Here is a 17,565-nt window from a genome sequence, read left to right on the forward strand (position 1 = left end):
GCGACTAGGATTATTTCTACTCCTCCCTGGATGGGATGCTAGTCCAACGCAGGGTTACCCCCAGCAATAAATTTGCCGGTACCCATTTACACACCTGGGTGGAGAGAGACCTTGAGAGTAAAGTGAGACCGTGAGAGTATCATACGAACCCTTATTATGGCAAGCCCATGCAATTTTCTGTTCTGAGCATGCGCAGTTGAAAAAAACTTGACCCCCATGTCAAAGGTGCATGCGCAGAACATAAACTAACGATGAAATAATATATGAAATGGATCATATATGAACTGCGGGTATGAAATCAAGTAAAGCTATGATCCTCGCAGTCATGAACGCAATTTTTTTGCAATTACGTAAAGAAGCCTGAAAAGTTCAGGACTTCAACGGGGTTTGAACCCGTAACCTCGCGATACCGGTGCGACGCTCTAACCAACTGAGCTATGAAGAAGCCACTGACGTTGGGAGCTGGTCATTTGTGGGTTCTAATGTTCCCGTGAGGAATGAGTCAACGATGAAGTGATACATGAAATGCATCATATATGAACTGCGGATATGAAATCAAGTAAAGCTATGATCGGGAACATTAGAACCCACAAATGACCAGCTCCCAACATCAGTGGCTTCATAGCTCAGTTGGTTAGAGCGTCGCACCGGTACGTCGCTAATACGTACGGCCCTCATACGGGGATTTTCCCAATAGTTTTAAAATGCAAACGCGCACGCGGGGCCGTACGGGCCATATATGATAATTAGATATAATTGTTTCAAAATGCGTTGTACAGTTAAATAATCTCTTACTCTTAAATGTCGAATGTGTTTAAATAAAATAGAAAAAACAATTTGTATGAACTACCGTAGACATTAGGGAACTTAAGCAACGATAGCCTACGTGGGGGAGCCGGGTACGGCTACACGTAGGCTAAAGCAACGGCGACGGCAACGAGAACGTCACAAATTTGCATATTTACTAGGCAAAACAATAGCTTTGCACGCCCTGCACGTGCGTTGTTCACGTTTGTCCATTTCTTTGCCGTCGTCTGCAAAACAACAACGTGAAATAGCCAAATTTGAGGTTTTACGAAGAACGTTAGCACTTGACGATAAATTTTCATTTTCTCCCCCTAGTGTTATTTTTGAGGAACTATCACGCCCTTGTCATATTAAAAGGGTTGAAACAGTCAAGAAGTGATTACAATAACGCGAATTTATATTGTGAGATGATGTTCTCGTTGCCGTCGCCGACGTCGTTGCTAAAGTTCAGTACTTATCGTGCTAAATTGTTGCCTTCCCTTTACCAATAGCTAGGCAATAGGCCTTATTCACGATAGCCGCCATGTTGGTTTTCAAGTTGTCATGCAAATTAGCCATTTGTTATGCTGGGGGGCAAACATTGGAAAAAAGGCAAATTGCGGAAAATCGGCTAGTCGAAATATTGAAATAACATTGCTAAATGTCCATTTTAGTATTTAGAATTACGTACCTTTTATAATAATTTTATATCTTTTGATTGCCTTTGATATTTGACTTTCTACTTCGTTATCTGCTAATTTTTCACTAAAAAACGTCGAAGTAACTTGTGTAATCATTCTACTTTATTACTTAGGTGATAGACATTCAATGAACGTGAAACAAATCGTCTGTGTGGCTAAGATGTTCGTTATAACCTCTCGAATTTGTGTTGTTTGCCCCCTCAAAAGTGTGTAGGTAATTTGCATGATAATAGCAAATCCAACATGGCGGCCATCGTGAATAAGGTGTATTAAGACCAACAAGACGATCTAGGATCGTAAGTCGGGCTGTGGCCACACGTGTGCTGCTAGGGATCATGAGCGTTGAGTAGTAGTTCTAAAAAAAGATGTGTAATACATGGAAAGATGTGCATGTCTCAAAGAAAGATCACGAAATTTGTAATCACACTGGCAAAAACAACATGCATTTCGTTATGAAAACATTGCTGACTTGATGTCCGATCTCACCCATAGATCACTTGCTTGTAAAGTGCATTTGAATATGCTAATAGAAATGCGCTATATAAATTCATTACCATTACTACAATCAACTTCACCAATATCAAGACTCTTGGGTAAATCTGCACTTGTGAGCTCGGGTGACGATAGAATTTGTTTCCTTGGTCAGCAATGCAACATAACGTTTGGGATTTCCAATAACTACAAGACTTTGCTGTTGCGTAACACATTGCATAAAGTCCTAGAGCACAGCATTGTTTACAAGTGCAGTTGCATTGTTCTCTAACACTGTTCACTGCAGTTATTTCATATGTACTAATATGCAGCCCTCTGAGTTCAGAGTTATATAACGCCTGAGTTCATAATTGTCACCAAGTGAGTGTATAGCCTGGAAATACTGTACTAAGTCCTGAATGGATGGTACTTCTAATAGTACACATGTACCTTGGGGGTGGCTTCTACCACATTCATCTCTTGCATGAGAATCAAAAATCTTATAACTCCCATTATCAGTATGATAGATACTAACACCAATACATCCTATTGCCAGAATAAATGAAGAATAATTTTGTGACAAGAGCGATTCAAATGCACTGTCTATAGGTATACTGTACTGATATCCCTCAATTATTGAATCACTGTTATGTAGATTACCTGTGTCGCTTTCACTATAATTAAGCTGGTAATTGTTCTCAGACATAGCAATCAATATTATTCATCGGAGGCCCAGGATTTGTTTCTATGTCATTACATACATTTATTTCAGCACAGCATCGTCTATGATCACCATGCATTCTTGTACAAACTCATTGGTCCACAGCATGTGTACAACACTTGATATTTCTTCAGATTTACGCGTTTTCGTGTTCCAGTGTATTTTCCAAAGCAAGTAAACGTACTGTTTGACGAAATCTTCGTCGAATGGAAGCTGGCTTTTTCCTCACTTTTTCAAACGAACGGAGACTGGCAATTATTCGCCTTCTTTTCATTTGACTACTCAGCCTGCAACTGATGTAACCATGAAGTTCTGACGGCAAAGGAGTGATCTTAAGAATCTTTTTCCACACAAAGACCCTCCGTTTTCTGCTTTTCTGCGACAGACGTTTCAGCTTCTTCACAGGAATCCTACTAGGTTCGCGATCACGACACATGGCATTCACGTACAACACGGTTATGATTCCAATAAACAAATTTAGCATAACGAGATCTCAATTTCTCTCTATATTTTATTTTCACTACGCCATCATGTTGATGATGTACAAATGGCAACATTGCCTCCCCTAATACATCACATTTTCCCAGGACATTCAACATTGCTCGTGTTGGTAACGCAATCGTATACAACACGCGAACGTACATGATTACACAGAAAACTAATGCAGTACAAAGAAAAATTGATAGAACTGATAATCCACTTGATACATTGTACAAAATATATGAAATAATGATCATGACAGTCATAAAATTAAAGAATTTACTTGCATCTTCGCTTCGGTAAGTGACGGCTTTCTTGTTGTTGTTGTTGTCCTCCGTGCCATTATGTTGATTATCAAATATCAGAAATATCAGCGTCAAAATTTCGAGTAAAGTTCCTTAATGTACTTCTGTCATTGCTAGTCATAGTTTGCACATATTTTGTACTCAATGACTGCTCAACTGATCTCTTTAGAACTTGTAAGAGCTTGATAGCAACATTTGAGATATTTGCCAAGCAAGAGTTCGCGGAACAACGACTTTCTGCCATATCTGTAATCATTAATGTATACCTACCATCGCAGAGAATCACTTCTAAGGTTATCGAAGAGAAATGAAAATGAAGCGAAATGAACATTGAGCCTTCACTACATATCTGCGGTATTGCCCATTGCACGTGACGGACATTTGCGAAGAAATACACTGGTAAACCTAGAGTCGGTCGCCCGACTAATAATTAGTTCAAATGTAACATGCATCGCACACTTATTTACGTCTTTACAAAACAAGTTACCAATAGCTAGTGTTCAACTGTGCAAGTACTGTGAAGTGCAGATTTGAAGTTTAGGGGAAAAGTTTTCATTTTTTTTTTAACAAAGAAAAAAGGCAAATAATTCTCCATAATCTCGACTTTGTTCATTTATTCTTGCACAAATTGAAAGACCACGTGCAAAACCGTTGCCTGTAAAGATAGGATCCCAGCGAAAGATTTCCTCACCGTATTTAGTTGAACTATCTGTTCAGTGGAAAGATTCGCAACCACTAACAAATTGTCCTCAGTTGTATTTTTGCAATTTTTGAGGAGCAATGATTAATTCCTTAAGATTCTAGAGTGCTTCAAATTTCCAGCTACGAAATAGTCACGAAATACGAATTGATCAAATTCTTCCAGTCGATGCTGAAACTCCATTCCAAGGAACTTAAGGGCACGTTTCGTTGGGGTGATCCAAAAAAAAAAATTGATCCAAGATCACTTGGATCACAGTGTATCAAAGGAACCGATAAATCCACTCTGGGAAAGGATTCTTCGATTCCTTTGATGCACGTGATCCAAGTGATCTTGGGTCAATAATCCTCTTTCGGATCATCCCAAAGAAATGCATAAAAATGTTTCTCTCGCGCTAACTTGAATTCGTCCAGTGGATGCCCCTGTATGTACGTACACAGAAAAAAAAGTGTTTCCAGTTTTTTTTTATTCTTGGGTTTCACTCACGTGATCACCAGCCATGTTTTTCAAAGAAGACAAAAGAAGACGTTAGCATAATAATAGCTTTCAATTCCCGGAAGATTGGATCGGGACACCAGCATGGCCGCCATTTCATTGTTTGGGGACACCAACATGGCAGCCGTGACGTCATGTGAAATCCAAGAATAAGTTGAACTCTGCATCATACAAATATCATTTGCTCTTTAAGTATCATAGTTGGGCTCTGGAAACCCTCTCTTTTTCTTTAAAATTATTGACTATTGGTGGCTAACTGGAAAGCACAGGCGAAATTTCATTTCCACAAACATCTTGTAAACCTTGACTATCTTTCATGTTGTATCTTTAGATAGCCGGTTGTGTAAATTAAGTTTCACACAGTCTCTCCACTGTCCACTTTCATCCCACCAACACTGTCTAATTTAATATTTGTTTTCATACTTAAACTGCAGCGCCTGTCCTCCAAACAGAATCCGCTAGGCATGAGGTAAAATGCTCCGAACTGACCACAATTTCACACTGGAAAATCCCAATGCAAACACATTATGCAAGATGAATGCGAGAAAAAGGACTGACCACATCTGCATTTCGAGAACAAACAGGCTTAAAAGGTGTGAAACACAGAGCTGCACTTGAAAATCACCGTTGTAATACTGGCGTAGTGACATTCGTTCACACATGCGCACATCTTTTGACAGTCTTAGGGTGCGTTCGATTGACCCTATTCCGGAATAAGAATAAGTGGAGTGATGATTTAAAACGGTATGTCTTGCGCTTTTGAAGCAACAAGGATAATAAAGATATGTTTAAAATAGCATTTTAGCAAGTGTTTTATAATTTTAATGTGAATCTCCGTAAAAACGAAGGATTTCTAACTTCTATTCCATGTATTCCTATTCCGGAATACGGTCAATCGAACGCACCCTAAGTCAAGATCCGTAGCAATAGTAACTGTCTAATCATATATAGTCTAGGGAACAAAGTCCTAAAAATGGAAGTTTTGCTACAATCATAACAACAATCCAGCTGTGTCATGTATTAACGTAAATGTACCGTCTGATAAAATAATCATTATAATACTCATAAATAGGCGTGTAAATGAAACAAGAAAATTGTTGAAAGAGTGGAAATGATCCTCTCACTTACATCTGAAAAATTTGAGCAATTGCACCTTATAGACACCTGAAATTTTTGTGCTTATAGATGAGTGAAGTTTTGAGGGTGTAGATGAAAGTAAAAAATGAATTATATTAAGTGGGCAATTTTTTTAAAGTCAATATTTATAGATTATGCAACTTCAGCATCATCTTCATTACTAAGCAGTCCATACTTCTGTCGGATTGCATCAGTCTTCATTTTCCGTTCTGCCCTTCTCTCTGCATACCTTTGCTTAATTTCTTCACGTCTTCTTTGCACTTCTCTATCGTCCTTGCGAAAGCTTTTTCGACACCGATTTCGACAGCACAAGCAGTAAATACAACAGCCCAGCACCACAAGGAGGACAAATGACACACTTGGTATCACATAGATAAGGATGTAACCTGGCAGAGGGAAACAAGACTAGTAATGTGATAAAACTTAAGAAAAAACCAAATGCAATAACCCCTGACACTATTAGAGTGCACATGCAGAATGGTAAAACACAGTTGGATTCAGTAGAATCCAGAAGTTAAGGTGACTCATCGCAGTTTTTGCCTCATTTAGTGCACTGGATTATCTAGAACTTGACTACTTTGGCTCACTATATTTAACAATTGTGAGCATGAGTTGGAATTTGGCTGATGTGACCTTTGCAGATTATCAAAGCCTTCACTATAAAACCCTGTCCACACACACACACATCAAACCAACAATATTTTACTAGGTTTTGTGTGGTGTAAAGGCTCTTGAAGAATGGCAAAGCGGCCGAACAGACAAAACACCCAAACAATTGTCAAATTGTCCCGAGTTTGACATGACAAAAATTCAAGATTTGAGCACTCCACTAAACAGATGAATGGTGAAAGTTTGAATGAGATTGAGTCGCTTTGTTGAAGGAGTATGCAATCGTAGTGGGCAGACATACCCGGCTCGAACTCTGTATGGGTTTGCAGTATCAAGCGTTATTTGAGCGACATTAATGGATTTGATCCTTTGGCCAGAGGAGATAACATGTCTTCATGAAGACATTACAAATTATCGAGATTTATTTTTCTTACATGTTGTAGTGTTATTTATTGCAGGTGAAATGCGTGATTAAACAAGGAATGAGGTGGATTTGAGGACGAATAAAGAAGAAAGAGAAGAGATCACAGTGGAAGAGGAAGAGTTATTCTGGGAGAAAGGACTGCTGGCAGATGCGTCAGCTGGGAAGTGGTAACCGGGCGACTTGACCGTAAACCGTGGGAAGTTGTTTGGGTTAAGAGCTAACGAGCAAATGCTCTTGTGATTTTCCAATATGGTTCTCAACAAAAATTTCATTATCATCAGTATTCAATGAAAGTATTTCCAAAACTTTCCATGAAGGTCTCTCGGATTTAAAACGTAGAGCACGGTTAGTAAAGCATATGTGTCATGAAACTTGAGTCACTCATTTGCGTTGCCTTCAAGTTTGTTTCCTTTGTACTTAGACAAGATTCAATTCTGTCCCAGTAGTATTGACGCATTTTATGTTTCGGCCAGCGAGAGATGGGTCTTTTGCTTATGAAAAGATGGCAGTAGGCGTAAATACACTGAGCAAAATACTCCCTGATATTAAAGACCATTAAAGTTACGTAAAAAGGCGGGCATTAAAAGGAAGATCGCTCATTGTTTGCGAATAACGTGTGCCAAAATGGTGTTACTGATAAGCAGACAAAGGAACGCATAGGCCATAGTTCCGATTCTTTATTTCGTTATGACGGAATTAAGGACGGTGCCTACTAATTCAAAGGTATTTTTGCGGGGTTTACTGAATATGCGGGAAAAGTAGATCTTAACAAGTGCTATTGAAATCCAAAAAAAAAAAAAAATTGGGGGTAACCACGCATTTTTCGAAGATAATCTATCAACAATATTTGTAGAAAGCTTTAAAATACAAAGCAATGTATGGCGTTCTTTTCCAAATTGAAGCTTAATTATCTCTGAAAACTACGTAGTTACCCCCAATTTTTTGTTTGGATACTAAGATCACTTGCTGAGTTCTCCGCATAGTTTTGAACAGCGCAAAAATATCCCTTAGTATCTCGAGATGCGCAGAAATCATGCGCAATACGTAGGCACCGTCCTTAAAAGCCAAGGACAAAGCAAGTTAAGATTGTTAGTGATGCTCTTGCTCCGCCAGACAATTTGTTTTCAAATTCTGAAATGAAACAAGAGAGTGTGAGTGATATTTAGTCTAGCACTGTAGTGATACCAATTATCAGATGAAATGCTTAACTAGTCTCGATATTCCTGATTGTAGTTCAAGGCCAAAAACAAATGTTGTCAAAATAGTTTTACCTGCCTTAGCAAATGAGACTATTAAGTGCAAGGGGAACAAAAGGGGCTAACCGATTTTTTTCTAATGCTTTGAGTCCAGTTTTTAACAACTGTACTGTAAATTTTTGGATGACGAGAAAATAATGCCACTATTGCATGGAAAGTAATTACCGGTAAATGTGATTCTGTATATAATTGTATTAATTCATTCATGAACCTCTGCTTTTCCCTGCTACCCTTTCAAACCCTTGCTGCACTTTCACACAGTTTACCTCTGTCACTCTTTACAGACCATGCATGTGACCTGAATAGTGCATTTCTGTTAGCTGTTACCCTTTTGAATTACACTTTCAAAGCCCACTTAACCTGCGATCAGGCCCATTTTTAGCTTCGCCCATATGTTCTCCTATGTCGTCGCTCGCTAAAATTGGGCCTGACCAAAAGTCTCTCAAGAATTCCGGATGGTCGGCCAAATTTTGGCCGACCAAATTCGTGATCTGATTGGTTGTTGAAACGCCGGAAGTGAAAATGCCATCGTGATTGCGCTCTCGCGAAGTCCTAGAGACTAATCCGCCATAAGTGTACGAAAAAATTTGCTGCCTTTTGTTCTTACAATGACGTGGACGGTGCAACTTGATTTTATTTGTATAAATGGAGATATGCCATCTGAAACATCTCATTGCTTGTCCAGAATCGGGTTTGAATCTCTAAAAAGAGTGAAATTAGTGATTCCGTTGTCGAGCTCTGTGGCCATGTGGTTGAAAGTACTTTGGCACAAACTTCCCTGATGTTTTGAAAGCTAAATAGCTGGTTCTTTCAAATGGCAATGAAAGCCGATGCATATTGGTTTCCTGGATGAGACAAAGGACATATATATATCAAAACGAGGAGATGCTGATAAAATCGCAAGTTACACGAATGCATGTTTTGAATATCTGTGTATCACTTACTGTACATGACACGGTTTGTTTGCACAATTTGGAGTCAAGATTGCTTCATAATATTTCCAGTTGGTTTAACTCTCGCTCCAGAGAGACCAATTTTGCGAGTCCATCTTACTGTTCGTACTCCATCAAAAGATTAACGGCCAAATTTATCATGATTTTACTGCGCGCAACTTCTAGAAATACACTGCAACTGAATTAAGATATTACCCGAAAAAATCACCAAAGAAACCTTCATGGGCAAACACGTTAAAGGAATAATGTATTTCTCCTTTTTTTTTCCTTTAAAAATCTATTGCCAAACCGTCCAACGACAAAATGCCAGGTTATCTCAATTACAAATTAAGATGTCAAGCTTAACAGATTGCATATTCAGTGAAGTTCGGAGGAAGAATTACGCCGGCCTTTGCCGCAATACAGTCGTCGAAAAGGTACAGAAAGTAACATTCCCCATGCTATAAATGTGTTTCACTCAAATTAAAGCCAACGGTAACTTTCGAATTCGTTTATAATATTCCTCCCACGGTAAGCAACTCTGGTCAAAACAAAATAGCGTGAATCTGCCGTCCACGCGTGTATTCGCAGTGTTCTCACCAGGCCGCGCCATTGCGGGATTCCCGCAGTTTCAAAACAAATGACGCACTAAGATGATATAAAAGGGCCATCAGGGCGCAAAGAAGAAAAACAAAAGCTAAAAAAAATTCTTAACTGGTGCAAAAAGAAAATCTAATGTCTAAAAATCTTCGATCGAGCGATCAATGATTCCTATAACAGGCATTATGATTGGCTGGACGTGTGAACACATAAGCCAATGAGCGGCGTTGTTGCATTTGAGAATACACGTGCTTGAATTGTCCGCCATATTTGTTTATGAATATTTCATTTGTGCCTTAATTTATGGAAAACAGAAAAAAAACAAGGAAGTTTGGATTCGTTTTTCTGTAGTAAAGCGAAGCAGCCAAAATTGCAGTTAACTGAAGAACCTGATAACGTCAAAGAAACAGGAACACCAGTAGAAGCCGAGAAACTGACGCAAAGAAGGTTCCAGCAATCGTGGAAAACAAAATACGTATGGCTTAAGTATGACGAGGCTTCATTTTTGGAGCTTGGACACTCACACATCAAAATTTAACAACTTAAATTGTTTTGTATTCATTTTATTCACATATTGACATTCTACAGCAATTATATATGTATATAAAGTAAAGTACAGTGTGTTATTAAAATTACTTTCAGTAATGATGAGACTGTGGTCAAAGATAACGTTGTTAAGCTGTCTACCAATACCATCTACCAATACATTTGAATTCCATAACGACCCAGTCTATCTCTCAAATGACCCACTTTTTTTGTCTTAATGGGCCCCTCGACCCCAAGATGCAAAATCCTGGTGAGAACACTGTATTCGTGTAATGGAAGTAAATTTGATTGGCCGATGAAGGACATGTCAATCAATCAAAAAAAGTGGGCGGAAGGAATATCGAACAGGAATTTGGTCAGGCTCTATTTTTCGTTTCGCCAACTCCACATTACGTACCACGCGAAACTAAAATAGAGCCTGATCGCAGGTTAAAGCCCACTTAGTGTTATGTTGGGTGTTTTTAGGAACAGTCCTCTCCAAAATAAAATGTTCTTCATCCTCCGTTTTTGGTGCTCTAAAATGAAACACACCCTGTTCTTCGCCTATGCCTGTTATTTACGCCACACTGAAAACTTCTACGTCTATTTTTTTTAATTTCTTTACCGAAAATTACACAAATAATCGAAAATGATAACAACCTTTGTCAAAACAATCAACGATGCTGAACAATGACAATCTGTCAAATTATAATAATACACGCCTTGCATGCTTTTCTAACACATCAGCGATACTACTTCAAATTCCACAAGGAGTTTACAATATTCTCAAGGGAAATAGTCTTGGTCACACGCCTTACAATGGTCCCAAGAGAAAACAAAAACAATCTTATGCAATTTTTTTTTGTTGGGTCCCTTGCAAGTCCCAAGAGGAACTGGAAACAATGCTCATGCAAAATTTGGGGGGACAAAGAGTATCATGGTATTTCCCAAAGTGGCCTGTTTCAGCATTGGTACTAAATCGTAGTAGATGGGTCAAGCTATATAAAGTGGTTTTTGATAATACTGAGTGTATGAAAACTGCAATTACCAGGCTCAGTGAATTGCGCCTGTCAATTTAACAACCACTAATGCCCAAAACCAACTCAACTTGCACACACAAATTCTGCACTCTAGGAACGTTACCCATAAAGCCTGGTTTTTACGTACTCTAGTAGCAATAGTTGAAGCGCAAGCATAAGTGTTTATTGTGCCAAATGAAAATAAACATTGACAATGTTACAACACGGTGTTGACTAGTTACGAGGCTTTGTTCTCAACTCAGTCAATATAGTACCTGAAACTAGCTAGAACAAGTGTTGTACTTTGTCAGACCCAGCCATGCATCGTAAATCTCCTTGTGCTTGTATGGTGTTGTGTTTCAACTCAGAATAAAGGGAATGGAAGCAGAAGAAACAAAATATTTTTATCCTTGTGCTTATACTCACACTCGCACTTAGTTTTTAAGCCATTTTAATGGCAAAAGAAAAGCTGATAACTTATGCTAGAGCTTGTTATCACATTTTTAGCAAAAACCAGGCTTAGAAGCCTGCTGTTTCCACAAGTCATGATTGGTCTGAGTATTGCCTTTCTGTTTTTGATTTCATTGTACCTCATCCTTTCCTAACCAAATGGCAGTTTTTCTTTTTGCTGTCGTCAGTCATTTTGACAGAAAGGATTAATTTGTGGATTGGCCGATTTCATTAGACCATTTTTACAGTTCTGTGTTCAGTTACCAGGCCTTTGAATAAAAGTGAGGCTGGAGTTGACGTTGCTTTTATACAAATCTCATCGCTTTTCTTATGTAAATCATGTTGTAATGCTAACAAGTCTCTATTTACACATGAAATGCATTAATGTTACCAAATTATGTTTTCCACTGTAAGACTGTAAAAAATATATTCCAATAAATGAATAAAGAAAGGAAAATATCGTAACCAAACAGGAAAAAAAGGAAAAAAATGAAAGAAAGAAATGCAGTGGGGTTTGTATGGTCAACTCCACAGTGTTCGACACTAATGCTTGCCTGATTGCCCGGGGCAAGCGAAATATATCCATGGGCAAGTAAGACAACTCTAAGACTTGTCCAATCGGGCAATCCGAATTTTTGGTTGACTTATATTTTGCGGACCAATTTTATTTGCAATGAAGAAAGTGACTAGTAATATGACATAGTCGCCGCAGACACGATAAAAAAAATAACAACATTACATCCCTTTCCTGTCATTTATTTTTTTGTTAAAAATATATTGGTACAAACAGGTAGGAACGAGGAACATGTTCGTAGCTGTACCAAAGGAATGCTTGTTACTATGGAACCCAGTTCTCGCAGAGCCAAATCCGCTAAGATACTTTGATATCGAACAAGCCTGTAACTGAATTGCAAAATGACTCAGAGTCTTTTTGAGTTCTTTTTTCTAGAAAATGTGAAATGGTGGTGACAATAATGAAGGAAATTCATGCAATTTTCTCGATTGCATTTGATCTGGTTGGAAGGCATTTACTAAGTTACTACTTAAGTGACCAGTGAACACCAAATTATCACTGAGATAACAGTTCGTTATACTTTCATTATATCCTCTTTCGTGGACCGACAAAATTGACATTTTTACAAGCCTCCGTCTTTAGAAGGTAGGCAACCGAAAAAAAACCATAGGCAACCGAAAAAAAACCATGGGCAACCAAAAAACAAAACTGGTTGCCCAAAGGGCAAATAGTACATTTTACAGGGGAGTGCTTAGCATTAACATAAGAAAAGAAGGGAGGTCTGTATCATAACAAAGTCAACACCAGCCTCACTTTCATTTAAGGCCAGGTAACTAAGCACACACCTGTAAAGAGGTCTATTTGTGAGAAACTGCTCCAGCCTCGCTTTTATTCAATGGCCTGGTAACTGAGCACAGAGCTGAAAAATGGTCTCTTTGTCCCAAAAAAGAACAGTCCGCGAACCGTGACCGTAAATATGATACAGCTGGACAGATCGATATACACCCTTCGTTTTAAGATTCCCAATAAAAAAAATCCGACTTTGCTATTATGGTTTTTACCTGGAATAACACACTGCTTCCAGAACCAGTCGTTGCCTTCACAGTCGCGAGGAATCACCTTTGCCGCTGGGTACCTCTTACAAGTGTCATCACCACCACACCAGTAACATTTCATTTCTTTAACACAATCACCACAAGATGAATGTCTCCGCTCACAGGTATCTGCTGGTTCAGACGTAGGACGAACAGTCGTTGGAGATGTAGTGATATTTTTTGTCACTGTAGTTGAGGTTGTAGGGGAGAACGTACGCGTAGCTTGGGTTGTTGAACTGTTATCCGCAGTGATAGCAGTCGTACATGGACAGATCGCGAGCAGAACACAAAGCCCTAGCTTTTCCATAACAACTGGATAGTGATCTTGGCTGAGAGAGAATAACGTTAGAGAAAAATGAAAGCTTTCAAACAGACATCGAAAACTTTGCCGGATGTTTGCAAATAATTAATAATTTACGAAAGGAAAAAGAGACAAAGGAGACTGGAACAAAGCTTTAGAAAATCTGCTCTTTTGGTCAGCGGCCTAGCATCCAAATGAAAAAGGTAGGTCATGTATGGGGAATTGTTATGTCCCCAATACACATACACCTTATTTTAAAATGGCCGCCATTTAAATATTCTTTTGTTTTTATTCAAATAAGCCCTTGGTGCCTCGTTCTTAAGCTTAAAATTCAAAAGAATATTTTATCTTGAACGCGGCAACAAGGGCCAATTTGTTTCCGCGTAAATCAGTGGCCATTTTGGAATAAGGTGTATACATATGTTCTACAGGTATACGGCGCAATACAGAACATATCACAGCTATACACAGCTAACAGACCAATACACAGCTATACATAGCTATATCAGAGCAATACACAGCTATACAGAGCTATGTACAGATATACAGGGCTATACAGAGCTATACAAATCTATACAGGGCTATTTAACAATTATTCAATGAGCGCGCGTTGGATATGAGATGATAGATAGCCAACGAGGCGCGTAGCGCCGAATTGGCTATAATCATCTCATATCCAACAAGCGCGAGTGGAATAATTGTTTTATTCAAAACGCCCCCAAAATATAGAAAACTAGACTACAATAAAAATAAAAAGGCCCAAAAAATCACGCATATGCTTGCCGTGTTTGTAGATCATGATATAATGGCTCATAACCCATGATAGCTTAGCCAATCAAAACTCTTGAATTGCATTATCCAATGATCCAGTTTTTAATAAACACAGATATACAAGGCTATACAGAGCTATACAGGGCTATACACAGCTATAGAGGGCTATGCACAATCATACACAGGTATACATAGATATGCAGGGCTATACAGGGCTATAAACAGCTATACACAACTATACAGGGCTATACACAGCTATACAGGGCTCTACACAGCTATACAGGGCTGTACACAGATGTACAGGGTTATACAGAGCTATACACAGCTACAGAGCTATACACAATTATACAAGCCTTTTCAGAGCTATACACAGCTATACAGGGCTATACACAGCTATACAGGGCTGTACACAGATGTACAGGGTTATACAGAGCTATACACAGCTATACAGATCTATACACAGTTATACAGAGCTATATACAGTTTTACAGAGCTATACAGAGCTATAAATATCTATACAGGGCTATACACAGCTATACAGAGCTATACACAGGCATAGAGGGCTATATACAGCCATACAGGGCTATAAACAGTTATACAGGGCTATGCACAGCTATACAAAGCTATACACAGCTATACATATAGTTTACGTCATAGAAAGTGCGGCGTACGGGGTTTTATGCACGAGTTGTTTGTGTCAAAAACAAAAACGTAGCGAGGAACGAGCGATTGAGGGTTTTTGACACAAACAACGAGTGAATACAACCCCGTACAAAGCACTTTCTATGTCGTGAAATGTTTATAACACATAAGACGAGAATTTTCATTAAAATAGTTTTCTGAACGCGAATTAGAAACAAAAACTCGCTAACAATAGAACCAAATGCAAATTTAATTTAGTTCAATAACAAAGTACGATTTGCACGAGATGCACGAGTGATTGGCATGGAAACGCTTTTACGCTATCGTTGATTGGTTATACTTCCAAATGTGAACTAGCTGTACGCCATTCTGATTGGCTGTATAGGCCTTTTTCACATGTGAAAATAAAGCGTATAGATTTGAACAAATGAGCTTTATGGTATAAAATTATCATGTTATGTGTAATAAATAGATATACAGGGCTATACACAGCTATACAGGGCTCTGCACAGTTATACAGGGCTATACACAACTATACAGTGCTATACACACCTATGAAGGGCTATACACAGTTATACAGGGCTATACACAGCTATACAAAGCTATACACAGCAAAACAGGGCTATACACAGCTATACAGGGCTGTGCACATCTATACAGGGCTATACACAGCTATACGGGGCTATAAATGCTATGAAACAGCTGTAGAGAGCTATACACAGTTATACAGGGCTGTACACGGCTATACAGAGCTATACACAGCTATACAGGGCTGTACACAGCTAAACAGATCTATGCACCGTTATACAGGGTTATACAAAGCTATGCACAGCTATACAGAGCTATAGACAGTTATACAGAGCTATACACAGCTGTAAATATCTATACAGGGCTATACACACATGTACGGGGCTATACAGAGCTATACACAGGTAAACAGGGCTATACAGAGCTATACACAGATATACAGGGCTATACAGAGCTATACACAGTTATACAGGGCTGTACACAGCTATACATAGCTATGCACAGTTATACAGGGTTATACAGAGCTATACACAGCTATACAGAGCTATACACAGGTACAGAGGGCTATACACAACCATACAGGGCTATACAAAACTAGACAGGGCTATACACAGCTATACAGGGCTATACCCAGCTAACAGAGCTATACAGGGCTATACACAGCTATACAGAGCCGCTTGATACACAGCTATACAGGGCTTTACACAGGTATACAGAGCCATACACAGTTATACAGTACAGAGCTATACACCGCTATACACGGCTATGCACAGCTATACAGAGCTGTACACATTTTTATTACATCTAACATGAGAATTTTATTCCATAATTAAAAGCTCATTTGTACAAATCTATACGCTTTATTTTCACATGTGAAAAAGGCCTATACAGCCAATCAGAATGGCGTACAGCTATTTCACATGTGGAAGTATAACCAATCAACGATAGCGTAAAAGCGTTTCCATGCCAATCACTCGTGCATCTCGTGCAAATCGTGCAAATCGTACCTTGTTATTGAGTTAAATTAAATTTGCATATGGTTCTATTGTTAGTGAGTTTTTGTTTCTAATTCGAGTTCAGAAAACTATTTTAATGAAAATTCTCGTCTTATGTGTAATAAACATTTCACGACATAGAAAGTGCTTTGTACGGGGTTTTATTCACTCGTTGTTTGTGTCAAAAACCCTCACTCGCTCGTTCCTCGTTCGTTCGGGTTTTTGACACAAACAACTTGTGCATAAAACCCCGTACGCCGCACTTTCTATGACGTAAACTATATATACAGGGCTGTATACAGCTGTACAGGGCTATATACAGCTATATACAGCTTTATTACATATAACATGAGAATTTTACTGCGTAACTCTTATTTGTACAAATCTATACACGCTTTTAATAAGTCTAATATATGCCGTTTTCCGCTAACGACGTCGAACTCGTGCTTTCAAATTTTATTCAGAAATGTACAAAGGCCTTTGTACATTTCTGAATAAAATTTGAAAGCACGAGTTCGACGTCATTAGCGGAAAACGGCATATATTAGACTTATTAAAAGGGTGTATGCGCTTTATTTTCTCGTGTGAAAAAAGCCTATACAGCCAATCAGAATGGCATACAGCTCTTTCTCGTGTGGAAGTATAACCAATCAACGATAGTGTAACGGCCAATCGCTCGTGCATCTCGTGCAAATCGTACTTTGTTATTGAACTAAATTAAATGTGCATTTGGTTCTATTCTTAGTGCGTTTGTGTTTCTAATTTGCGTTCAGAAAACTAGTTCAATGAAAATTCTCGTCTTATGTGTAATAAACAGCTCACGACATAGAAAGTGCTTTGTACGGGGTTGTATTCACTCGTTGTTTGTGTCAAAAACCCTCAATCGCTCGTACCTCGCTACGTTCGTGTTTTTGACACAAGCAACTCGTGAATAAAACCCCGTACGCCGCACTTTCTATGACGTAAACTATATATACACAACTATACATAGCTATACTGGGCTATACACAGCTATACAGAGTTAAACACAGCTGTACACCGCTAAGCAGCGCAATTTAAGGGTTGTAACATATACGTAGGGTGAATAAACCTCTTAAATCGAGTTTTCA

At 38.7% G+C, this 17,565-nt stretch overlaps 2 protein-coding genes across 2 annotated transcripts in view; both read right to left on the bottom strand.

Annotated features, from left to right (window-relative positions):
- LOC137992383 (tRNA:m(4)X modification enzyme TRM13 homolog) overlaps positions 1-17,565 on the bottom strand; it is a 282,513-nt gene that overhangs the window by 83,109 nt on the left and 181,839 nt on the right. The window lies entirely within an intron of this gene.
- On the bottom strand, positions 3,173-13,617 carry LOC137992370 (pituitary tumor-transforming gene 1 protein-interacting protein-like). The gene is made up of 2 exons (XM_068837690.1): positions 13,187-13,617; positions 3,173-6,182 (listed from the first exon to the last, which is right to left on the bottom strand). The coding sequence occupies exons 1-2, from the start codon at positions 13,524-13,526 to the stop codon at positions 5,929-5,931; spliced, it is 594 nt and encodes a 197-aa protein (XP_068693791.1). The 5' UTR covers positions 13,527-13,617; the 3' UTR covers positions 3,173-5,928.

This window comes from Montipora foliosa, chromosome 2, assembly GCF_036669935.1.
Source record: "Montipora foliosa isolate CH-2021 chromosome 2, ASM3666993v2, whole genome shotgun sequence".
NCBI lineage: Eukaryota > Metazoa > Cnidaria > Anthozoa > Scleractinia > Acroporidae > Montipora > Montipora foliosa.

Bases quoted from the DNA above. Each gene is read 5' to 3' on its own strand.
- LOC137992370 (XM_068837690.1), bottom strand. From the start codon at position 13,526: ATGGAAAAGCTAGGGCTTTGTGTTCTGCTCGCGATCTGTCCATGTACG. The intron at 6,183-13,186 runs GTAAAAACCATA...TCCCTCTGCCAG, and splicing joins GAAGCAGTGTGTTATTCCAG to GTTACATCCTTATCTATGTG.